At 47.6% G+C, this 26,932-nt stretch overlaps 1 protein-coding gene across 1 annotated transcript; it reads left to right on the top strand.

Moving 5' to 3' along the window:
• Positions 1 to 3,713: 3,713 nt before the first annotated feature.
• On the top strand, positions 3,714 to 26,932 carry LOC132527960 (peptidyl-prolyl cis-trans isomerase A-like). The gene is made up of 2 exons (XM_060163953.1): positions 3,714 to 3,893; positions 26,399 to 26,932. Exons 1-2 carry the CDS (start codon positions 3,714 to 3,716, stop codon positions 26,930 to 26,932), a joined length of 714 nt encoding a protein of 237 aa, XP_060019936.1.

The raw sequence follows: 26,932 nt of genomic DNA on the forward strand, positions 1-26,932 counted from the left end.
AATTTCACAGAACCCACACACACAGCAACACTCTAAACAGCTCGTGGACTCAGAGTTTCTTTTATTTCTGCAGATCAGCTGGTTAATAAACACTCAGAGATGTTGTATCTTGAGGTTCTGTTTCTGGAGTGTTGCCAGGTCAGTTTCTGGAGTGTTGCCATCATTAGGAATTGGTGAGCTTTTGCAAGGGAGAATTTTATTGTACTCGAACACCATTCTGTTCTAAAGCTGGTGGAATATGAAAAAAAATATGGTTGCTGGCTTCCTAAACTTAATATATTTAAGGCAAAGATGCAAATTGTCACATGACACAAAACCAGTGAATCCTCATCCTTAATCAGGCACCCATTACACTTAATCTGGTGGATTCTCTATTCAACTTGGAGTCAAAGAATAATATTATTAAAAGCAGGTGTACAAAGCAAGTGTGGTTGGAGAGTTTAATTTATGATCTCTGAGAAAGAAGCATGGTTTACAAAGTGTAACATTGTTAGACTCTCAGAGAACAGAAACATCACGTTACAGGCAAATACAAGGACCACCAGCCAGACAAATTCTCCAGGCGCAGTTTATTCCGTGCAGTGGCACAAATGTGAGCATCCCTGATCCTTTCCAAAGATGTAAAAAGTCACCGAGATGAATAATTATAATGTAGAGAGACTTCCAAGGATGGTCATCAAGATGCCAACAGCCAATGGACCTAGCTGGTTTCTTCCTTCTTCCCTTCCTTCCTTCTTTCCTTCCTTCCTTCCTTCCTTCCCTCCTTCCTTCCTTCCTCCCTCCCTCCCTCCCTCCCTCTCTTCCTCTCTCTCTCTCTCTCTCATTTTTTAAAATGTGAAACATTCCCCTCTTTAAAAACACAAATATTATAGAGAGGCCAGAAATAAACCCACGCATATATGGTCAATTAATTTACAACATAGGAGCCGAGAATACACAGTGAGGAAAGGAGAGCCTCTTCAATGAGTGGTGTTGGGAAAACTGGACAGCCACGTGCAAATGAATGAGACTGAACCACTCTATTACACCATATACAAAAATTAACTCAAAGTGGTTAAAAGGCTTGAATGTAAGACTTGAAACCATAAAATCATAGAAGAAAATAGAGGCAGTAAGAAGCTCGTTGATATCCGTCTTGGCAACGACCTTCTGGATCTGGCAACAAAAGCAAAGATAAACATGTGGGACTACATCGAGCTAAAAGGCTTCTGCACAGCAAAAGAAATCATCAACAAAATAAAGAGGCAAAACCTACTTAATGGGAAAAGTATTTGCAAATCATGTAACTGATAAGAGGTTAATATCCAAAATATATAAAGAATTCATACAACTCAATAGCCAAAAACCAAATAATCTAATGTTTTAAATGGACAGAGGATCTGAAAAGACATTTTTGCACCAGCAACATACAGGGGACCAACAGGTACATGAAAGATGCTGAATATCGCTAACTAGGAAACACAAATCAAAACCAAAACGAGATATCACCTCACCCCGGTGAGAATGGCTGTTATCAAAAAGACAAGAAATAAGTGTTGGTGAAGAGGTGGAGAAAAAGGAAACCTTGTACACTTTTGGTGGGAACATAAACTGGTACAGCCACTATGGGAAACAATCTATGTCCATGCTTTTCTAAAAGCATGCTTTTCTTTTTTAACTATTTTTTTTTTTAATTTACAGAAACTTGAGAATCAGAGAGGTTAAGAGATGGCTCCACGGCCACGGGTGTCAGTAAACAAGCTGGGACTGGGGGTCAGATAATCTGACCCGGGGGCAGTGGACAAGAGGACGGGCTGCCCAGATCTCCTTCAGGAACAATGTACTCCCCAGCTGCTGGAAGTGCTACCCCAAGAGGGCCCTCCAGTGTCAAAGGTCACACGTCCTTTCTGGGTGGCTCTCACCTGGAGGGAGGGTACAAAGGACTCCAGCCCTGTGGGCGCTATACCACAACTCGACTCCTTCCTCTGCACAATTCTGCTTCTTTCCTCACCCTTCCATGAGTGGGGGTCCCCAGACCCCTCCCTCAAAACATGCTGCACAATAAACTCCACCTCAGAGCTGGCTTCCCAGAGAATCCAACATGTGACAATTGGTATCAGGAGTGGGTCAAGAAAGCAGACGTTAAGATGTGACAGTGGAGCTGGATCAGCTGCCACCAGACTGACAATAAAAACCCCGTTGCTGGTTGCAGGTGGAGTCCAGGCATCCCAGCACAGATTGTTATAGCTTTCACCAGTGGTGAAACGGGATGGCCGGTCGGTGGGGGTGTGGGGGGGATGCATTAGCTGGTGTGATGCATCAGACGTATGAGAAATACAAGGGCATCATTGCTATAAGGACAGCAGAACTGGGGGGTTACCGCTGGAGTTCACTTCTGGAAGAAAATAACCAAAAGCTGATAGTGGTTAATCAGCAATTAAAAGCTAGGTTTGGGGATTCCCTGGTGGCGCAGTAGATAAGACTCCGCTCCCAATGCAGGGGACACGGGTTCGAGCCCCGGTCCGGGAAGATCCCACAGACTGCAGAGCAACTAAGCCCGTGCACCACAACTACTGAGCCTGCGCTCTAGAGCCCACGAGCCACAACTACTGAGCCCGTGTGCCACAACTACTGAAGCCCGTGCATCCTAGAGTCCGTGCTCCGCAACAAGAGAAGCCACTGCAATGAGAAGCCCGCGCACCGCAGCAAAGAGTGGCCCCCGCTCGCCACAACTAGAGAGCCCACGCACAGCAACAAAGACCCAACACAGCCAACAATTAATTAATTAATTTTAAAATATTTCTTTTTAAAAAGTTAGGTTTGGGCTTCCCTGGTGGCGCAGTGGTTGAGGGTCCGCCTGCCGATGCAGGGGACACGGGTTCGTGCCCCGGTCCGGGAAGATCCCACGTGCCGCGGAGCGGCTGGGCGCATGAGCCATGGCCGCCGAGTCTGCGCGTCCGGAGCCTGTGCTCCGCAGCGGGAGAGGCCACAGCAGTGAGAGGCCCGCGTACCGCAAAATAAAAAAAAATAAAGTAAAAAGCTAGGTTTGAAAGCAGGAGGGAAGCATAGGCCCTCTTCTCCTGTAACAGGAGGGCAGGAAAGGCTGAAGGCAAGGACTCCATCTCCAGGGCAGCAGAGTCCGGGGAAGTTACACTAGGAACCACGGCAGGCCCGCTGCGCCGGGAAAGCACGGGGCGCTGGTACGTGGGACGAGGGCCTCTGTGTTGGTGCTGCTGAGAATCGGGAAAGACCAGATTCTGCTGCCCGCCCCCACCCCCAAGCCTGCAGGACCAGCCTCTCCTCCCCACTGCTTGCTTGAAGACGGTGCAGAGGCCTCGCCCCGTAAGACACGTGCTCCTGTCGGGACCCCATCCACAGCCCCTCTGGCCACAAGTACAACAAAGGTTAAGTCACAACGTAACCCAGGCGAGACAAGGAGGAAAAGGGCTCTAGCCCAGGGCGGCTGCAGGGCCGGCCAGCTGGAGCAGCAGGACGGCCACGTGTGGGAGGGGTGGCCTTGGGGTGCTGGAAGCGAGGGTACAGACGTGAGGCTTGATAAAGGAAGTGTTCTCGGTTTGGGAGCGCTCTGCTGGGATTCAGGGTGGAACACCCAGGGGAGGCCCTCGGAGATGGCGCGGACGTGCTACCAGGATGGCCTCTGGAGATGGAAAAGGTGACGGCTGCGCCAGGTGAGACAGGAACGCCGGCACGTCAGCGGCAGGTGGTGCAGAGGGATGGGCCTGGTCGAGTGGGCGTGCCGGCTAGGGGCAGAGGGCATGCTCCACAGGGCCCGGGCCGCCCTGCCCCCTCCAAAAGGGCTCCGGGTGCCTCTACAGGGACGCTGCTGCGCCGCCGGGCTCGCCGACAGGGGGGGCAAGAGGGCACCTGCAGAACCGGGGGAGGCAGTTATCCCAGTGAGTGTCCGGGTCAGAGGGGCAGACAGAGGGCCTGGCCCACAGGGAGTTAAGGAAATGGCAGACAGAGCCCTAGAGGCAAAATAGATGGGCGGCCAGCAAGGAGAGTGCTCCGTCTGTGCAAGCGAAGGAATGGAGGAGGGATGGGCTGGAGGCGGGGGTGAGGCCCCAGTTTTGCTCAGTTTCCAGACTGGACCCAGATTTGGGGTCCAGAGCCCAGGGACTGGAGGAGAGTCCGGGTCCCCAGGAGGAAGGAAGGAAGGAGGGAGGGAGGGAGGGGAGGAGGGAGGGAGGGAGGCCTGCAGCACATGGCAAGTATAAGGGTAATGACATCCCAAGTCTTCTCCCGAAAGACCCATGTGCTCATTTACGTGGATAACCGCACACTGAAGGAAGCCCAATACTCCAACATTTGGGGACCGTTGGACATTGTACAGTCACAAAGCAATGGCATGTCTGTCTGCCTTAGTCAGGAACATAGTACATGGAGCCCTGGCCTAGGCCCAGCTCACAGTGGGCCCCTGGGTCCACAGACACCCCCCCCACCTCCAGTGCCCATTCCCCTGGTCCCTGAATGTCTAGCTGGGGTGGATGTACTTGGAGGTTGTCGCAGCATCCACACTGGGTCCTTAGCCTGTGGGCTAAGAGCTATTGTAGTGGAAGAAGCCAAGCCGTGCCTCTGACATCACCGCCCCTCCCCCAGCCAAGCGTGTAGGGAGGCGGCGGGTCTTGCTAGAAAGGGCTTTGGGGCCAAGAAACCATTTCCTCAACTCCTCCAGCAACCGGTCCCCCCAAAAGGCTAATAGGGTTGTTTACGTTTTACACTGAAAAATGTAAACACCATTCTCAGCTCGCAGGCTGTACAAAACCAGACAGCAGGCAGGAGACGCCGTGGTTGGTCTCTGTCAAGTTCACGGTTTTCAGAGAGGGCCGAATGGACTGTGAGATCTCCCGGGAGACACAGTGAAGTGTCGTTTTCCCTTTGGGTCAGATAGTCCCCAGGACACTGGACTGTTGAATCTTGGACACATCCGAAGTGTATTTACTTGTTTTCAAAACTCAGAAATTAGTCCTAAACAGAACAAACTTAGATCAAACTTAGTATGTAACCTGGGAATCTAGTTCCTCCATTAAATTACATGCAAAGTCCTGTGTGCGTGTGTTTTTCTGTGAGGAGGTCCGTGCATAGCTTTCTTCACATGTTCAAAGGCTCTGTAAGCCAGGTGGTGCCGTGTGTGCCTCAGCCTGGGCCCCTGCCCCGGGGGTCAGAGGGTGGATGCCGCCTGGCCTCCCCGGTGAGGACCCACCGTCCACAAAAGGCTTCTGGGCTGCCACCAGCTCCAGAGGGCTTCGGGCATCCGAGGGATGCAGGGGAAATCTGCCCCAATCGATAGAGTGAACGGTTCAATAACTCATTTTGCTGCCGAGGCAGTAAAATAAATAAATAAGAACCTGGCTGGAAGTTGAAACCGTCCGTGTTCAGAGCTTCTCAGAGGCCGAGTTGATGGGCTTTAATAGCCTTGGTCGGCACAGGACACAGGCAGACTGTCCCAGCAGTGTGCCCTCTGTTTCCTCGGTAACCGGACTTGAAATAAGATGATGGCTGGAACTGGGTACCAAATCAATTTGCTCGAGGTAGAATTGTGGGGAAGGCAAGCTTCCCATAAAACCGCAGACTGCACTGTCCAGTTTACTATCGTTTTAGCTTGTGTGTATCTTCCTCTCATTTACCTCCCTTCTGGCTTACCCAGCCCCTTCCTCCCAACCCCAGACCCACCCCACAGCCCCGCAAAAAAACAGAAAACCCAAGTTCCAGTCATGCTGTCATCATCAGTAGGATGCTTCTTTCTGGGCTGTTAGGGGAGGGTCAGGTGAAAAGAGCTAAAGGCAGATGCACTTGGGCGCAGCTCTTTTGTGCTATGCGCCTCAGCAGTGGTGCCCCGCCCGAAGCAATGATGTAGGAATTGCTCCCTTGTGAGGCCGGGTGTGAAGACATTGTTCCAGGCCCTACCTCAGAGGGAATAAAATTCCCAAGTATTCCAGCAGGTGAATCAGCAATTCTTAGACTTTGCCTGGCTTCAGTCTCAGGGAATTATACCACTTACCACTTTGGCTAGATCAAGAGTGGGGTAAACATCAGGAAGACCCTTCCCAGCATACTGTACAGCTCTTCTGCTAACACTTATCACACTATAGTGTAATTGCCTAACGATTTCTATGGGCCTTCTATTCAGCCATGGACTTAGTAAATGACAGCAGCTTACGACATGTATGATGAATGAATGAATGAATGAATGTTAATGGAGATTGTGGTGAGCAATCCCTCAGCCCATGCAGAGTCCTTGGGTTTTTTATTCTCTTGTCATAGTCTCCTTCCCACTTTGAGTCCTTACTTCCCAGACTTACAAAGGAGGGGAGCCCCAAGGAGAAAGCGCTCTCCCCAAGTCTGACACATAATGGCATTCGATAAATGCTTGCCAATTAAAGCAGCACTGATCATCGTGCAAGATAATCTGATGCTATTTTACAACCGGTTTTGAGCTTCCACCTTTTATATGGTCAAGTTAATAATTCAAGAAGCTTTCTTTGAATGTATCAGTCAGGATAGGCAGGCATCAGCGAACTTTCTCTCTAAAGGGCCAAATAGTGAATATTTTCTGCTTTCCAGGCCGTGCAGCCCCTGTCAGAACTATTCCCCACTGTCATGGCAGCGTGAAAGCAACTTTATGTATATGTAATGGGTGTATATGAATGGGCGAAGCCTGTGTTCCAATAAAACTTTATTTACAAACACAGGTGGAGGGCCAGATTCAGCCCATGGGCAGTAGTTTGCCAACCCATGAGCTAGGCTGGGTTCTAATAACAAACACCACCAAAATCTCAGAGGCCAAGCACACTGAAAGGCTATTTCTTCTCATGCTACATGTCCAATATGGGCTGGTGGGAGAGGGGAGGCTTTGCTCCAAAGTCACTTTACTCCATCTCACAACACCGCCATCTCCATGGGGGGCTTCAGTGTCTCCCACAGCAGGAGAGGGAGGGCCTTTGTTCAGGAGGGATACACATCACCTTCAGTCTCACGTCCTGGTCTGAAACTCATCACCCGGCCACGACTGAATTCAAGGGTGTGGAAGATTGTTATCCGAAAATAGAAGAGAACTGAATATTGGCGAATCCGAGTACTATCCGTCATATGCAGCATTAGCGACGTGCAAAGTCCTATTCGGGAGAAGACAGTGGCTAAGAGAAGGCCTCTGCCTGCAGTGGGTGGCACAGATATGGCTGTGCAAATAGCAGTAAGGCAGCGGTGAGAGGGCAGAGGAGTCTGCTGTCTCTTTAGCCGACAACACTATAGTCAGATCTGAGATGAAAACACAACATGTGGCCAGGCTGTCGGGACGAGTGTTCTAATTACTGACACATTCAGCGGGCAATGCAAATTCAGACAACATCCCTGCCCCATCAGTGCCTTCAGACTGTGTCTGGACTGAGGAACGTGGGCCTGCAGGGGAAGGCGGGAGAAGGACAGAAGAGAAAAAAGCAAACACAGCCTTCCAGGCAAACATTATGACGCAAAATTTAAAAATAGTAAAATGGGGGCTTCCGTGGTGGCGCAGTGGTTGAGTCCGCCTGCCGATGCAGGGGACGCGGGTTCGTGCCCCAGTCCGGGAAGATCCCACAGGCCGCGGAGCGGCTGGGCCCATGAGCCATGGCCGCTGGGCCTGCACGTCCGGAGCCTGTGCTCCGCAATGGGAGGGCCGCGGCCCGCGTAACGCAAAAAATAAATAAATAAAATAAAATGATTACCTGGGAAACTGTAGAAAAACTTCTACAAAACAAAGGACAGACATTTACACTATGTCAGCCACAGACACCAGTGGACTCGCGTTTTGATCCTCACGTGTAACTTGATCCTCACGTGTAACTACATTTTGTTCCAGGGAAAGGGTTAGAACCAGATGACTGAGACACACACAGGGCAGAGTTAGGGTCCCAGACACGAGGCCTCCACCCTCCCCAGGAGCCCACCCTCCCAGCATCAGCGTGTGAGCGTCTGGGTCGGGTAATCCCCACCAGCGAAGCTCACCTGTTACGGACGCACGACTGATGGCCCACGCAGCTGAACCCACTTCCGGCTCCCTTCTCTGCAGTTTGGGCCGACGTCAAACTGAGGGTTGTACGTCCCCCCGTTAGCATAAACAATCACGTGGGGTCCAAGGGGCTCCCTGTGAATCACAAAGACGCTCCTATCAGGCAGGGAGGTCACCTCCCAGGAGCCAGAGAAAAGGGTCAGCTCTCCTTGTGGGAGGACAAATTCCTTACCACCCAGTTCCCCAGGAGAATGAGGAGATACCCCCAGTAGCTTTGCCTGGGGAGCCTGCTGGGGGCAGGGGGGTCTGAGCGTGTCCAAAAGTTCGAGGGGAAAATGATGATGTCCCCAAGGGGCAAGTCAGGGGATTGTCTATTTACGCTCTTTAGCCTAAGTCCGTCCTGGACGGCACCGTTTCCCGGAACAGGATTCCAGGCCTGCAATCTCTTCTTTCCTCTTCTGTTCACTCACGGGCCTCACTTATCCACGGCTCAAGGTCTTCTCCAACCTCACATTCTTTGTGAAGTGTGACCGTTTTAAAAAATGGCTTCCACACATGTGAAACTTCCTGGTATTTCTCAAAGTTGACGTGGGTGTGGGAAAATGGGATACAGCTGCTGGCGTGAGGGGCCCTTGAGGCAAGCGTCTTGGAAGTTAAATTGGCACTATGTATCGAAAGCCCTAGAAATGTATCCCTGATTCTGAGAATTTGTTCTAAAGAAGTAAGTGGTATATGAACAGCATGGTTTATTTCTATGGATGGGGGATCATCGCAGCATCAGACGTAATAGTAAAGAAAAATTAGATCCAGCCAGGAGTCCAGCAATAGAGGCTGTCAGACATCCCACGACCTGTCCAGGGGCAGCGTGCTATTCCTTCATTCAACAAATGCTTATCGAGTACCTACTCTGGGCCAGGCACTGCTCGGAGGTGAGAGAAACACAGAAAACCTGGCTTGTGGAGCCCACATGTATATATGGGGGACAAGGGAAGGCAACAAACACAATACACTTTTCATAAAAGTACAGTATGTGGCATGTTGGGGGGGTGATATTGGGCTGTGGGGAAAATGGAGCAGGGCAGGCAGTTGGAGAATATGGTGGCCAGGGGCTTGGGGAGGAGCTAGAAAACATAGTAAAGAGGGGAGTCAGGAAAGGTCTCGTTGAGAAGAGGCCGTTCGATGGGGGCGGGGGGAGAGAATGTTCTAGAATGTTCTAGAAAGAAGCAAGTGCCAATCAAGGGCCCTAAGGCTGGAGCACGTCCAAGGAATAGCAAGGAAGCCACTGCACTGAAGTAGAGTGAGCGAGAGGGAAAGGGTGGGGCGGGGGGGAGCAGTGAGTCTGACCACAGTGAGACCCTTGCTGTTTCCTCTGTGGAGGGGGCGCTGTGGAGGGCTTGGGACAGACGAACAACATGAACCCCGGTTCTCAAACGACCATTCTGTGCTGAGTGTTGGGGACAGACCTAAGAAACAAGTTCAGAAAGTGGCGGTCTGTGAGGAAGCTACGGCAATATTCCACACTTGAGGTGGGAGTGCCTCGGACCCGGGTTGAAGCAGCGGCAGAACTCTGGATCAGCTGCGGAGGCGGAGCCAACAGGATTTGCCACCATGTTGGGTCCAGGGTTTGAAAGGACAGACAGCAAGAAGAGTCCATCTTTCCAAACCACGTACGGGAGAAAACGCAATGACGTGAGAAAACATTCAGGATGCGTTTCTCAGTGAGAAGGCGTGCTGTAAATCAATGGGTTCGAAATGATTCCATTCTTGGAAAGGAAAAGACATACGTGTACACAGATGTGAAAAGGCTTGAAGGATGTCAGCCAAACTGTGAGCCCTAGTTACCTCTCGAGAGGGATTAGCAATTGTTTTTATTTTTCCTTTTGCCGATTTTTAATTTCTACTTTCCCCAATATGAATATGCATAGCTTTTTAACTAGGAAACATAAAGCAAGTCATTTAAATGTGATGCCCTTTCCCATCCTCAGTACAGAAACCTCGGCCAGGTCACTTCGTGGCTTTCTCTGTTTTCCTGATGGTAATTAGCGCTACTAAAGACGTTATAGCTCCAAAGAGAGAAGACAGTAACGATGTAGAAGTCTTTGCTGTGTTTCCCAGAAGCCATCTCAGGCAGAAGGGGGTCTGTGCCTCATGAACTCAGAGGAAACAGATGCTTGGGAAAGCTTTAGTGGCAAAATATAGTATAGTAACATCTCAGCTTTCAATTCATGACAAATTGTTTAACACAGATGAAGTGCCCAGGATGGTATCAAGAATGACTGGGTGCATCTGTCGGTTCTACCTTGCTGTTGAGGGTCTGTCTCTTATGCTGCCAGAAGAAGCAGCACAGGGACGTGGGGAGAATGAGGAGCTAACGTTGCATAGCTCAGACTTCAGGCGTTACAGGTGAGTGGAGAAAGATGGAAGGATTTGCTGGGATATTCAGGGGCTGCTGCCTGGAGGTTGCAGAAGCTGACATCGATCCTAAAGAAAGAGAAGGGAAGGATGAAGGTTGGCGCAGAGGAGAGGAGAAAGTTCCAGATTAAATAAAGGGTTTGTTCTCTTTACAGCTCTTCAGTAAATGAGGACAGCTTCTCCGGAGAAGTCCCCTTAGGAACATTCAAGTCCCCTCCTCATATGAAGCCCTATGACTTCCGCTGCCTGGGGGCTGCTCACCCAGGGTCTCCTTGTCGATGGAAATGGTCCTGTCTCCCTAAACCAAAACCTTAACAGAGTCAGGATTATTTAACTAATCCTTTCCTTCTTTCAAATGAACAGTGAAAATGGAAACCTTTAAATGATATGCTCGAGGATATTTATGTGTTTAAGAAATGGGTTTCTTCGGCATAATTTTAACCAGCCTCACAGTTAATGACTAAGTAAATGGCTCCCACTTTTGGCTTTGGTAAATATTTCTCTCTCCATCGTCACTTATTCTCTTATGGGAGCCATAGACTGCTCCACAAACTCAGCACAGAGAATTGGTTTAAGTTTCTTTGATGCCATATTTAGTAGAAACTTCCGATCACATCCATTGGGGAGAGAATGGATTTCTTTCCTTTTCTAGAAAACCTTCTATGAGTCACAAAACGAGCGTTTTCTCCTCTCTGGACCTGGGCCTGCCCCAGTTCTCAAACTGTGCAGATTTACAAATCGGCACGAGGATAATTCTCTCCCATCCTGTAAATGTCCGACCTCTGTCACTGCCGTCACTGGAAGAGATCTGCCGGTCCAGGACGCGAGAACCTGGCCCCTCCCCCGAGCCTGCGCGGGCGCAGCCGACTGTAAACTGAGTGACCCGGCCAGCGTGACGCGAGCTCGCAGGGCATCGAGTTCAGATGCTGCTTCTCCCTCCGTGGCAACGCATCATCCGCCACCACGGCAGACGTGACCCTCGGAGGACCACGCTGTGCCCACGTGTCCTGGAGGATGTGCTCCTGGAGGGCAGGTGCCGTGACTCGTCACCAAGGTCAAGATTCCGTGGTGGCAAGGTGGCGACATCCGCCCCTCCCACCCCCACGCGTTTCTCTAGTCCCCTTCCCTCCTCTGGACTTTTTCCAAAGCACCTGTCACCATCTAACCTACCAAACGTGTGTCACTGTGTCATGCTCAATGACTCTCTGCCCCCTGCAGTGAGAGCTCTGGGGCAGGGGCTTTGCACCGTTTTATACTACTTCAGTGAGTGGCCCTCAGTAAATACATAGTGAAGAATAATTAAAGCGTCCCCCGGCGTCGAGGAGAGCACCTGGAACACAACAGGTACTCGAGAAATCATTTCTGAATGCGTGAGGCGTCTGTGGGTTTACACCTGTCATGTCATTTAATCCTACACGACAGGCATTATTATTCCCATTTGACAGACAAGGAAACTGAGACACGATAGGTTCAGCAGCTTCCTCGGGGTCCTGTGAGCGGTGAACGGTGGACAGAAGATGCAAATTCAGCTCTATCTAGAGCCAAACCTCTTGTAATTATGCTAAACTGAACAGGATTGTTTACTGTGGAAACAGACCATTGAGAATGCATAGATTTATTGATATAAACATGCACATTTTAATTACAGCTTGTAAACACGAGAAGCTTGGAGACAAAAATCTAATATCTGGCCCAGGTTCTCTTTTGCAGTTACCTGTTTATCCTTGGATTGCTTCTCAGATTGCGTCTGCATCATCAAAATATATTTTAAAATATTTATTGTGCATCTGTGTTGTGTCGGGCACTGTTCTATGTGTAGGACACATCAGTGAACAAAAAAAAAAAATCCTGTCCTCATGAAGTTTATTGCCTTGCAGGGGAGAGAGATAATAAGTTATGAATATGAGAAAAAAGTATATTCTACCGCATGTTAGGAAGCAGTAACTATGGAGAGGGAAAGAAAGCTGAGCAGGGTAAGGGGGCAGGAGTGCCAGGAAGAGTGTACAGAGAAGTGTAGGGACCACGCCTAGATGCGCAAGAGTGAGCCAGGCAGGGGGAAGGGCCAGGACAAAGGCCTGAAGTGTACCTGCACATCCAAGGAGGGAGGAGGCCAGTGTGGCAGCGCTGGGGTGGTCCAGGGAACAGCAGTGAGAGATGGGACCGGAGGGAGCAGGGCTAGATGTTGCAGGGAAGGACTCTGCTTTTATCCGGGGACAGGTGGGAAGCCACTGAGGGTTTTAGAAGAGCTGTGACACCATAAACTTTTGCCTCAAAAGGATCCTCTGTGGCTGTGTTGAAAGTAGACTCCAGGGGACAGAGGTGGGAACAAGAAGGTCAGGTCGGAGGCTATGCATTAACTCAGACAAGAGCTGATGGTGGCTCGAAATAGACCAGGAGCAATTGAAGTGGGATAAGACATCCAAACTCTATTTTCCAACATACCAATTATTTCTACCTTCAATCGTGCAGCCTCTGCGGCTGCTTCTCTGTCTCTCTCTTTGTTTAACTTTTATTGAGAAGTGCATAAATTCTCAGGGTACAGTTTGACAAATACTCACAAAGCGAACACACCACCCAAATGAGAATCTCGGAACCTCACCTGTGTCTTCTCCTAATCACCACCCCCTTCGCCTCCAAAGGTAACTAGCCTTGAACACCATAGATTAGGGTTTGTTTGGTTTTTTTAGTTTATATGACTATAGAGGAATTATACGACTCTTTTGGTGTCTGGCTTTTTTTTTTTTTTTCAGTGACGTTTTAGTGTATAGCAATAGCTGGTTCATTTCATCAGATTTCCAGCCATTTTGTCCACACTTTATTTCCTCTATTATTTATCACAGTTATTTAGAATCCGGATCTGATACACTCACGTATCTGTTAGCAGCAGGTCTTTTTCTATTGCCTATGTTTGCTCTTTGGGTCAGATGCCAGTGTTGTGCATGAAACATTGTAAAGGTTCTGAATGATGTCTCTTTTTCCTGAAAGGATTTATTTGTGCTTCTCACAAATAGAATGGGAGCAGAGCACCTTCATCTCATCTGTGGTTGAGCTGGTCAGGAACACAGTTTCAGCTTCAGAGGCTGGTCCACTCCTCACTCGCCCTTACCACTGGGGTTCCACCTGCCAGCCTGGGGGTACTTCAAGGATCCCTTCTCATTGGCAGACCCTGAACCCAAAGTCCTGTCTTCCCAGTATTGTGAGACTGTTGAAATCTCGTTTTGGCTTCTCAGCCACAGACCTGCCGCTTTCTGCTGGTCTTCTGGGCTTTTCTGCTGAGAATAAATTGGCAAATACCTCAAGAGAAAAGCAGCAGAGAACACCAGGCTCATCTCTCTGTGGTTCTGAGGGACTGAGGATCCACCCTGTGGTCCTTTCCTCTGTCCTGCGATGTACAATGACAATGTATAGACTTCGCGGCTGACAGAAACCCAACCAAGAAGACAGGAAGGAACAAGTGGAAACTCCAGAAAGTGCCCCACCCCCGATAAGAGAGCAAATCCAGATGGAACGGCTGAGAACGGTGCTATTCTCAGGAATCTAACGAGCACGGGCTTGGAGGTCACCATCCTACCCCCATCCAATGCATCTGTTACGGCTTCTGCAAAAATCAGGTGGATTTTCATGAATGAGGGTAGATTAGCGAAAACTTATCCAAGTAGTGGTCCCAACCGTAGCTGCTGAATGAGATGTGGTATCTTAACCGGAACAGCCCAACACAGACTTTGGTACTCGGGTTGTGGCTATCCACCTGGAAAATGCGTTCTTTTCAAACCTTCTCAGGAGAGATAACCCAAAGCGGCTCTGTGCTACGTCAAAAGGATAGAAGTGCGTGTTCAGTGCCTAGCCCAGGGGTATGCTCTCTCCTGCTCTCTGTCATCTTGACAATCCCCGGAATATCGTGCTGCTCTACTATATTACTGGCATTCTGCTAACCGGAATGACAAATAGGAAGTGGCAAGGGCTTTGGATGCTAGCGTAAAACACATGTGTGTCAGAGGGCAGAACATGACAGCCCTTTAGGCTTTCAAAGTCCCGACATATTGGTGAAGGCTCTAAGAGGTCGGTGGTCCGGAGCATGCCCTCTAAGTTAAATGATTACCGCCTTATAAAACGGTGTGTGGCTTGAGGACGCTTTGGATTTGGGGGGGGCAGCCTGTATTGCACTTGATATTATTTCTCTGACCTATTTCTCGAGTGCCAGTCGTGAATGAGGCCCAAAGTACAGGAAGGCTCTACAGAAATTCTAGGTTTCAGTGCAACCCGCCCTGCTCTTGAGGCCGTATAATTGATCAAATCCACCAGCGCTAGGGACATCCAGAGGAGAGAAAATGCTGTGAGGGAGCGTTGACAAGCTCTGGCAGGAGATCTGCAGCGCAGAATGCCTAGGTTACTAGAGTAAGGTCACGGCCACTCCATTTCAGGGACCGTTTATTGTGAAAAGACTCACCATTTCAAAACCAGCTCTTGAAGTGATAATAGATAATAGAGATCAAGTTGAAAATGGAACATCAAGTGATTATATGACCGGAACTGCTCATCATGAGTTGGACATCGTCAGATCCACCGAGTCGGTCAGGCATCTGATGGAGATGGTATGTTTAGGGTCACGTCTGAGCAAGTGCAGAGGGCACAAGGTGTCCCAGGTCTCCATGTCACTGCCCTCCGTCGTCCTGACGCCTCTCGCAGCTTTACATCTATAACTACGGGGGCAGGGGTGGGACTGCTATGATCTCTTGGCAAAGGAAGGAAAGCAGCTTGTTCCTGGCTCATGGAAGGGGTGGTTCCAGTCGTCAGTGCTGGCTGACAGTGGGCTGCTGTCAACACCATGGCTCTATCAGGGGTGACTCTAAAGGACAGTGGTGAGGGGAGACCTTCCTGCAGGCAGAGCTGTGAGCAGTGTGCCGCTTTGGTCCACTCTGTATGGCCCGAGAACTGTCCTAAGATAAGGATGTACACAGACTACTGGGTTAGTGAATAGCTTGGCTGGTTGGTCGGGGGAGAGAAGGGACAGGTTTGGAAGATCAGAGACAAAGACGTCTGGGAACAAGCACGTAGACGCATCTTGGGAAGTGGCCACAAAATGTGCGGAGCTTTATGTCACTAGAGAAGATTCAGCACAGAGCGGTCACTCACTGGCCAGGTCGACAGGAGGGACTGGCTAGTGATATCAGCCATCCTCTGTCCTCAGCCACCCCAGCACTTGTACAATAGACCCCTGAATGGCAAGAGAAAAAGAGATGGGGGAATATTAATCATGGCCTCAGAATCAGATGCACAAGTTGGAACTTTAGCTTGGGACGTACACTTTTGAGAGAGCATAGCCTGCCATCACCTTGAAGGTTCAGTAACAGAGTGGACTTGACGTAGGGATGAGGGGATCCGGCTGTGCAAAGGGCGGGCTGCAGAAGATGCCCGTGGTTCCCCTGCATCTCCTCCCTTTACCCACCTCTGATCTCAGCCATAACTGCAGGGCATAGTTCCACGCAGACTCACACTCAAGCTCATTCTGCTTTCTGCACCAGGGCTTTCTCAGAAAAGCTTTGAGCCCTTCAGTCCACATACAACACAGCCCAGCAGTGCAGGGTGCTACCACACCAGGGGCCGTCCTCACCAGCAGGGAGCGGAGAAATACTTCCACCTCTCATCCCTCAGATGGGCAACACCGAGAAGCATCCTCTAGACGTCTCAGAGGTCGCAGCAGAATCAATCCCCACTGCTTACGGCAGCGATCTCAATGACACACATGGTTCTTCCCGTCTCACCCTCCCTGCCCTCACGCCCACCTCCTGCTTCACCTCTCATTTAAAGAAACTGCTCCCAAGCCCTGTCTCAGGCTTTGCTGTCAGGGATTCCCAAACTAAAGTGATAGATGCACCTGCGATAGATATTAATATCTGACAGGAGCCAGAAAAGCAAGATTCCATCCAAAATCAGAGGAGAATAATGCAGAAGAGTAATCTGGGTGTGGGTATGTGAAAGGGGGCGTGGGGAGCTATTTTATCACTTCAGACTTAGCAGGTCCAGTTCATTCCATAAGCCAGTATTAAATATAGGTTTTTAGAGCTGACAATGTAAGCATAGAATATCAAAATTTAGAAAGGCATAGGAGACGTTGATCTTTCTCCTGTGCTTTGAGAACACACACACACACACACACACACACACACACACACACACACACACACATAGAAAGACATAGGAGACGTTTTTCTTTCTCCTGTGCTTTGAGAACATATGCTCACATTGTCTGTGTGCACGTACACACACACACACACACACACACACACACACACACACACACACACACACACACTGGACTATAAGAAAAAAAATCACTAGAGCCACACAGGGGAACCTGGCTCTTTGGACAACACAAGTATCATCAAGGCATCACCAGTGGGAGAGAGCCCAGTTACGAGCCAAAGACTAGAGAGGAAAAAGCCTTTGTTGTGAATAAATAGCTTGATGAACCCAAACATACTCAGTGACTGGAGAATCACAGGACAGAGTAAGTCCTTTTTCATCCACAGAGTGAAGGGGTTTGCGTGTATGAACCACGTCTGCTGCTGGCCACACTTTCAAGAACCACACGTGTGCCTTCTGTGACTTCAAGGTTTTGTGAAACACAGTTTGAAAACCTGGGCCAACCCACCCCTTCTTCTAGAATGTCTCCACTCCATCCATCTCTGGAAGGGAAGAACCCTCCAACTTTGCTAAAACATCCCAGAGAAGGGGACTGGTGCAGATTCCCAGTGTGGCGACGCTGGACCATTTTGACCCAAATGGATATTCGTTTAATGCTTTCTCACTGCAGCCGAATCCTCATTCTTCAGGTCCTGATCTCAGTGGAAACAGTAAGACATTGCCGTCATTTTACAATATCCTTTCACAGCCCTCAAGGTAGTTAATAGTTTTTATACTGGATTGGGCTGTGATTAATGAGAATTAAAGGAAGCTGAGACTATAAGTATCAAGCAATTCTTATCTGCAGTAAGTTGTTCACGAAATTTCCGTTTGCCTCCCTGAGAAGATATATAGAACTGAGCAACAATAAGTTTTTCTTATTATTAAGGGTTAAAGTGTGTCCCCCTCCAAAAAACACACGCTGGAGTCTGAACCCCTAGTACCTCAGAGTGTGACTTTATGTGGACACAGGGCTGTAGGTAGTCAGGGAAGATGAGGTTATATACTGGAATAGACTACGTCCGACTCCACGGTCCCTGGTGTCTTCATGTCCCACGTGAAGCCAGAGACACACACAGGGAGAAGCCACGCGATGAAGGGGGCAGAGATGGAAGTTATACAGCTGCAAGCCCAGGAGCACCCGAGAACGCTGACGGCCACCGGAAGCTGGAGGAAGCAAGGAAGGGTCCCCTCCAGCTTTCAGGAGGAGCACAGCCTGCTGGCACCTTGATTTTGGACTTCTGGCCTCCAGAGGTGTGAGCCAATACGTTTCTGTCTTTTTTTGTTGTTGTTCTTTGCAGTACGCGGGCCTCTCACTGCTGTGGCCTCTCCCGTTGCGGAGCACAGGCTCCGGACGCGCATGCTCAGCGGCCATGGCTCACGGGCCCAGCCGCTCCGCGGCACGTGGGATCTTCCCGGACCGGGGCACGAACCCGTGTCCCCTGCATCGGCAGGTGGACTCCCAACCACTGCGCCACCAGGGAAGCCCAAGTTTCTGTCTTTTAAGCCAGCTGGCGTGTGGTACTTTGTTATGGCGGCCCTAGGAAACGAATGCACTTATATTAATGATTTCTCTCTGATCAAGTCTCTAACATGTATCGATCAGGATAAAAGTGTGTCTCCACAATTCACCCCTTTCTTCTCTTCTTGAGAGACTTTGGAAGCTTAAGAATTAAGAGGCTATTTTCAGAACTAGTGATGCAAGTTTCACTTTTGGATGTATTTAATTATAATCTATAAATCAGTAGCACTTCTCCCAAAAAGATGTATCCAAAGTCCATCTGGGATTCAGAGAGGTACTGAACTCAAACAGCTCACTACCCCGACAGTCCGTAATAGATACACAATTCTCTCCAAGCATAGCAAGGCATCATTCTAGAATGAAAATCCTCACTAAAGCTGGGTGGCAGAATGCCTTTATGCGGGCCTCTACAGGCCCGGCCATGCCACATTTAATTAAGGAGTTGTATTTGCATCGATAAATTCTTATCCAAGGTAAAATAAAAGTGATTCGATCTGTTCACACTCAATTTCGTTTAGGTGTACAACTAGTGGTTTACGTCTATTGCAAAATAATTCAACCAAGAAATCAATTTTAGCACCTACAAAATCCCAACCAGGCTATAATTACAATCTTCCACATGCTAATTGCACACATTTTCAGATAGGAAACATACATAGGTATCGTGTATCATCTTACTGTTTACCACCCAAAATTATACTTGCATAAAACATGGGAAAATTCTCTTCATCATTTATGACCCTCATACGGCTAGGATGTTCCTTTTATAGCCCTTTCTGACTCCGTCCAGGTTAGTAAATTACTATCCTCCTTGGCTGTCTCTGTATCTTTTATTCTTCTTGAGCTGTTGGAAGCTGAAAAGGGTTGAGGAAGAGATCCCCATAGTAGGAGGCAGCGGGGACCAGAGATCACAGAGGGAACTGGGACCTCAGTGCAGAGCATGGGTTTCTGGGGGCCTTCTGCTGCCTGGCTGGTCAGAGTGTCCACATCGAATAGGACGACAGGCCACGAGCTGGGGGATGAGTGACCTAATGGAGGAACTCATGAAAATGAAGCCCATTTCCAAACAGGAGACTAAATACATGCTCCAGGGAGGCTGTAAGGTGAGCGCACCTGACGAAGAACCAGGATACGTACGACAGCATTCAACAGGTTGTTCTGAAAGTCTTAATGGCCTCTAGAGCATTCCGCATCTAAGAAGATCTGCGTGGATCACGTGCGTGGAGCAATTTAAGAGTGCAAGAGGCAGGACACACTTGAGTTGGGGTTTTGTTGTTTTGACGATATTCTCTTTCTATCTGCCAAACCACACTCCCTGTGACAAGGATGCTCGCAAGAGTGCAGCAGGTCACAGTTTACAAAGGTCCAACAGGGACCTCTCTCCCTGGGAGGCTGATTTGCAAGTGATGGTTACTGTCGCGCCTGCTTTAGAGTCGATGAAAAAACCAGGGGAACGAAGAGGAAACTGAGGATGGGAGAAGCTTAGGTGGTTCAACCAAGACCCCACAGCTACTCTAGCACCACAGTTTGACGCTATGCCTATTTGATGCTTACGTTTCACAAGGAATGGCGAATGTCCCAACAAACACACATTCATTATTCTATTTCTTATAAAGAGTTATTTTGTACAGTACTCGTGTACCACGCAGTGTCTTCTTGCCTGGGACTGTGGAGGGAAACCTCTTAATGTCTTAGCACATAAAGATCTGTCCTCCTGAGCACGGGGAGAGGGGGTCCCTAGTCACACAGCCCACTATCCCTCTGGAGAAACGGATGGATGGTCTCCTGGGCCACCTTTACGCCTAAGGACACCGATGTGTCTCTCCAAGGTGCCCAGGTTTTGAAAGGGAAAGGCAAGGATTGCTTCAGAGAATGAAGGTGGGAAAGGTGGGGGAACAGGTGGAGGTGAGGAAGATGGAAGTTGTCAGCGTCCCTGACATTGGCCATGACCAGCTCACTCTTGGAGAATTTCATGTGACTCTGGCACTAAGTTTGGGGGGAGATGGTGACAAATGCAGTGTGTCCAAAGGGAGCATGGTGGGCAGTTAGGAAAGAATCCTCACGCGGAGCTGTTGAAGAAACTGGGAGTGGTTAGTCTGGATTGGAGAAGTCTCGAGGAGACATCACACCTCGATCCTGCTAGGCCAGGGACTAGCACAGAGAGAGGCAGATGTTTTTTGGTGGATGCACAGGACATAGTGAGATAATTAGAAAAAGAGTAGCAGGAAGGAAATTTCACCTCAGTTTAAGAAAACTCATCCTAACAATTACAGCAGACACAGTGACGATCTATGGAACGTTCCATCTTTGGCTGGAATTATACAAGCAATGACTGGATAGCCGTCCCAAAGAGCACCATTTGGTTGAACCAGATGGCCTTGGGTGTCTTCTAGATCTAAGTGCTGTGCCTCTAGGAATAAGGTCTTGGCTCCCTGGTTTCATAATTCCTTGGTGTTTGCTACAGACCTCTCCACAGTGCAGTAATCCCTTTCTTAAAAAATGTATTTATTTATATCTGGCTGCCTTGCGTCTTCGTTGCTGCGCGCAGGCTTTCTCTAGTTGTGGTGAGTGAGGGCTGCTCTTCCTTGTGGTGCGCGGGCTTCTCATTGCAGTGGCTTCTCTTGTAACAGAGCACGGGCTCTAGGCATGTGGGCTCAGTAGTTGTGGCGCGCGGGCTCAGTAGTTTTGGCTCGCGGGCTCTAGAGCACAGGCTCAGTAGTTGTGGCGCATGGACTTAGTTGATCCGCGGCATGTGGGATCTTCCCGGACCAGGGCTTGAACCCGTGTCCCCTGCATTGGCAGGTGGATTCTTAACCGCTGCACCACCAGGGAAGTCCAGTAATTCCTTTTATCTTTCATGATCTCAGGGCCACTTAGAATATTATTTCTTTGGCTGACTCCTTGGCTCTGAAGAGCAATGCCAAAACCTGAAGGAGTCATGAAGTGCTGATGCGAAATCTCTATTAATTTCTGATGACTTTCTTATCTCAGTAGATTTTTATGCGCCCTAGGTACCTCACAGTTTGTAGGCATTCAATGAAGTTTTGATGGGTGAATGAATGAATGCATGCATGCATGAGTGTGAAGATTACTTAGCTAATTATGAAAACAATATTCCAGGCTTCAAGGACAAAAGAAGAGGGGAAGAATCCAGAAATCTTTTGAACATTTTAAAGCAGATGTAAGTTAAAAATTAATGAGTAACGGTTGTTCATGATTTTTTAAAATATCCTTAGCATTTTATTTTTTGCTCTAAAAATAGAAAATTTCCTTAAAGTGATTTTTTAGTCTATAAAAATATATAGCATACATTATACTAAATGGTGAAATATTAAAAGCACTTCCTTTAAAATTGAATAAGACAAGGAGGCTTGCCATTGACATTTCCAGTAAAAAGTTTACTGAAGGTTCTACATTGTGCAATCAAAAAAGAAAAGAAATAAAAAGGTGAAGGACTGCAGAGCAAAAAGCAAAGTTGGCAAAAATTCCAGATATGATTGTCTGCCTCAGAAAACCCAAATGAATCTGAGTTTAGTAAAATTTCTGGATATAAAATCAATATGCAAAAGGCTGCACATCTAGGGCTTCCCTGGTGGTGCAGTGGTTGAGAGTCCACCTGCCGATGTGGGGGACACAGGTTCGTGCCCCGGTTCGGGAAGATCTCACATGCCGCGGAGCGGCTGGGCCCGTGAGCCATGGCCGCTGAGCCTGCGCGTCCAGAGCCTGTGCTCCGCAACGGGAGAGGCCGCAACGGTGAGAGGCCCGCGTACCGCAAAAAAAAAAAAAAGGCTGCACATCTATATACCAGCAAAGAACAGTAAAAACTACAAAATAAAAATTGTCAACTTCTAACAGCATCAAAAATAGAAAGTATGTAGGAATAAATATGGCAAAGATGAAAGGACCTTAAGGTGAACATTTTAAAACTCTCTCAGAAGTTGGTGATGGAATTGTAAATTGTTATAACCATTTCAGAAACATAACATTATCTACTGAGGTCAAACTCATGCACGCTCTATGACGCACCACTTCCATTCTTAAGAACATACCACAGAGAAGCACTTTTTCACGTATGCCAAAATATATATACAGAAATCTTCATAGAAGCACTGTAATAGCAAAATTGAAAAGCAATGTCCATCAGTAACAGATGTCCATCAACATCAAATACTCATCAACAGTAAAATAAATATATGACAGCATATTTATTCCGTGAAATATTAGCCATGAAAATGAATGAACCGCAGCTATACACATTAGAATGGGTTCATCTCAGAAGTAAGACATGGAATGAGAGACTGAGGGACTAAAGAATACATACAGTGTGCGAAAAAATAGGCAAAACAAACAGTTTGTTATTTGCGGATACATATGTATGTGATAAAACTATAATGAAAAGTATAAATTAATTAAACTTCAATATAGTGTATTTTGGGGAGGAGAGAGAAGACCTTTATTGGGAATGAGCTTAAAGATGCCTTCAAAGGCCCTGTTGGTGTTCTCTCTCTTAGGCTGGGTGTTTATTTTACTATTATTATGTACACTTTCCTATGTCCTATTTCTCAGGTCTGTAGTTTTTTTTCTTTTTCCAGGAAAATGCTCTTTAACCTAACGTGGTACTTATCGAAATTTATCCATTCATTCTACTGATGGTGCATTAGTGAATCACATCTACTTAGAATGACCAAAAATACAACTGGGTGTCATGGACTGTATGTTTTCAAAATGTAAAGATTAAGAACTGGCTTGAGGAGATTATATAGGAAGCATGTTATCTCCCTATTTAACAATATTGAAGGTCTAGAAAGACCTCGTAGCATTACCGCAGTGATAGCACTGGTCTTAAGTAATGGTCAAACTGAGGAATTATTTGCACAATAATTGGGATTGATAATGTTCAGAATATATCAGGCAGTACTCACTTTACCTGCGGGCCACAGACCAACTACTCAGGATTCTTGGTTGCAAACAAGAACCGACACTGGTCAACACAAGGAAAAACGATCTCTCAGAAGCCTGTGAAGTACAGTTGAGCCTTGAACAACGCAGGGATTGGAGCACCGACCCTCCAAGCGGTCCAAAACCCACCTGTAACTTACGGTAGGCCCTCTGTATACGTGGTTTCTCCACATCTCTGGGTCCGCATCCTCGGATTCCACCAGCCTCAGACCACGTTGTACCATGGTATTTACTATGGAAAAAAATCTGCTCTAAGTGGACCCGTGCACTTCAAACCCGCGTTGTTCAAGGGTCAGCTGTACTTGTGGAGATGGGGGGAAGCCTAGTCGGCCAGGTTTGAAAAGTAGACGTGACTGATGGAGGTTTGTGAAGGTCATGTCGCAGGAATCAGCCCGTTAGGGCACCTCTGCTTCCTCTAGGGCTGCCACCATAGCTATAAACCCTAAATGACCCCTGCATCCTGGCCCCTCTTACGCCCTATTCCAGGCTCCACTGAGAGCATCCAGTGGCCAGGTTCAGGTCACACATCTACCCCTTTGGTGCCAGGGTTCAGGGTGAACAAACGGCTGAACGTTGTGACTTCTATATTCCATAAATTTAGGAAAGGAATACAGGTGTCAGGAGCCACAGATGAATGAGAGAATGAATAGAAGCAGAGGAAAGAAGGAGGGAGAGGGAGAGGAAGCTTAGAAATGATCTGCCATGTTCATCAAAAATTTTGCTCCTGAAGCCCCATCTAAGACTCTGAATCTAAATTTCAGAAGTTGGTGGGGAGGGGGCGGGGCCACAGAAACCTTCCATTTATTTAACCTGAATGGCAGGCGATATTTTTCAGTTTGAAAAGATTACTGGCATCAGTAACGCAGGCCCTTAAATCTACTTACTCTTTCTATGACTTTCAGTGACTTTGCTTTTACTATGTGAAGGTTGGGGCGTGTCTAAAGGATTCCAAATTTCTTTTCTCCCTAATTGTTCCTTAACCAATTTATTCGTCTCTGTGTGCATTTCTTGGAGATGCATAGCAGCGATTTCAATTTATGAATGAAGAAGTTCAGGATTTGACTACTTAGAGCCCCAAGAAAAATCATCTGAGTGTTTAAAATAAACAATATTTGTCACTTAACCACGACGCTGACGTGCCAGGCATTATTCCGGTCATTTTACATGTGTTACCTAATATAATCCTTCCAACAAGCCCCGTGAAACAAGTACCCTCACTTTACAGATGATGAAATTGAGGCATCAAGACATAAAATAATCCACTCAAGGTAATGAATGGAGGAGCAGGGATTTCGATCTAGTTAAATTTGCTCCAGAGTTTCAGCCACTATTTAATACTGGCTCAGTAAATGTCAATTTCATCAGAGCAAAACAGACATTTTAAAATTCACTTATTGGTCATAAATAAATCAACCAATAAAAATAAAGCACTATTAACAAATACAGATTTATAACCACGAAAATGATCTCTTCTTAATTTGGCCTTCCGAAATCTGCTTTGACTGTCTCTGCGCTCACGGCTAAACAGCACGTAAACAAAAGTCTTGCACTCAGGGAACACCTGTAAGCTCCCAGGCCACTGGCCGGCTGTTTCCCAGTCAGCTCCACCCGTTCTCAGTGGGCAGGTTTCCTCTGGGGAGCTGCATCCTCTCTCCCATCTTTACAGGGAGCTTCCTCCTGGAGAAGCTTAAAGCAAACCTGTTCTTCCTGCCGTAATCTTCTCTGCAATACACCCGTTAAGGATTCAACCTGGGTTAAATGTGGATTCCTTTAAACAAGAATTTAAATCAAAGTCCAAAATACAACCCTCAGCATGGGAGAAAATATTTGCAAATGAAGCAACTGACAAAGGATTAATCTCCAAAATTTACAAGCAGCTCATGCAGCTCAATAACAAAAAAACAAACAACCCAATCCAAACATGGGCAGAAGACCCGAACAGACATTTCTCCAAAGAAGATGTACAGATTGCCAACTAACACATGAAAGGATGCTCAACATCACTAATCATTAGAGAAATGCAAATCAAAACTACAAGGAGATATCATCTCACACCAGTCAGAATGGCCATCACAAAAAATCTAGAAACAATAAATGCTGGAGAGGGTGTGGAGAAAAGGGAACACTCTTGCACTGCTGGTGGGAATGTGAATTGGTACAGCCACTATGGAGAACAGTATGGAGGTTCCTTAAAAAACTACAAATAGAACTACCATATGACCCAGCAATCCCACTACTAGGCATATACCCTGAGAAAACCATAATTCAAAAAGAGTCATGTACCACAATGTTCATTGCAGCTCTATTTACAATAGCCAGGAGATGGAAGCAACCTAAGTGTCCATCATCGGATGAATGGATAAAGAAGATGTGGCACATATATACAATGGAATATTACTCAGCCATAAAAAGAAATGAAATTGAGTTATTTGTAGTGAGGTGGATGGACCTAGAGTCTGTCATACAGAGTGAAGTAAGTCAGAAAGAGAAAGACAAATACCGTATGCTAACACATATATATGGAATTTAAGGGGAAAAAATGTAATGAAGAGCCTAGGGGTAAGACAGGAATAAAGACACAGACCTACTAGAGAATGGACTTGAGGACACTGGGAGGGGGAAGGGTAAGCTGGGACGAAGCGACAGGGAGGCATGGACATATATACGCTACCAAATGTAAAATAGCTAGCTAGTGGGAAGCAGCTGCATAGCACAGGGAGATCAGCTGGGTGCTTTGTGACCCACTAGAGGGGTGGGATAGGGAGGGTGGGAGGGAGGGAGACGCAAGAGGGAAGAGATATGGAAACATATGTACATGTATAAATGATTCACTTTGTTTTAAAGCAGAAACTAACACACAATTGTAAAGCAATTATGCTCTAATAAAGATGTAAAAAAAAAAAAGAATTTAAATCAAACTGAGGTTTTTCCCCACACACCCTACATATTAAATAATTATGAGCAAAAATATGTTATGGGGGCAGAACAGGCATAAATAGGAAAATAGGCATATCTGTGTATATATATAATGGAATACTACTCAGCCATAAAAAGGAATGAAATAATGCCATTTGCAGCAACATGGATGGACCTAGACATGATCATACTAAGTGAGATAAGTCAGATGGAGAAAGACAAATATCATATGATATCGCTTACAGGTGGAATCTAAAAAATGATACAAATGAACGCATTTACAAAACAGAAATAGACTCACAGACATAGAAAACAGACTTATGGTTACCAAAGGGGAAAGATGGGGGCGGGATAAATTAGGGGTTTGGGATTGACATACATACACACACCACTAGACATAAAACAGGTAACCAGGCTTGCAGACGCCGCTACCCTGGAGCCTCCCGCGCTGCTCAGCCGTGGTCAACCCCACCGTGTTCTTCGACATTGCCATCAACGGCGAGTCCTTGGGTCGCGTCTCCTTCGAGCCGTTTGCAGGCAAAGTTCCAAAGACAGCAGAAAACTTTCACACTCTGAGCACTGGGGAGAAAGGCTTTGGTTATAAAGGGTCCTGCTTTCACAGAATCATTCCGGGATTTCTGTGTCAGGGTGGTGACTTCACACGCCATCATGGCACCGGTGGCAGGTCCACCTATGGGGAGAAATTTGATGATGAGAATTTCCTCCTGAAGCATGCGGGTCCTGGCATCTTGTCCACGGCAAATGCTGGCCCCAACACAAACAGTTCCCAGTTTTTCATCTGCGCTGCCAAGACTGAGTGGTTGGGGGGCAAGCGTGTGGTTTGGGGCAAGGTGAAAGAGGGCGTGAATATCGTGGAAGCCATGGAGCGCTTTGGGTCCAAGAACGGCAAGACCAATGGCAAGAAGATCACCATTGCTGACTGTGGACAAATCTAA

This window comes from Lagenorhynchus albirostris, chromosome 10, assembly GCF_949774975.1.
Source record: "Lagenorhynchus albirostris chromosome 10, mLagAlb1.1, whole genome shotgun sequence".
In the NCBI taxonomy this organism is placed as follows: Eukaryota; Metazoa; Chordata; class Mammalia; order Artiodactyla; family Delphinidae; genus Lagenorhynchus; species Lagenorhynchus albirostris.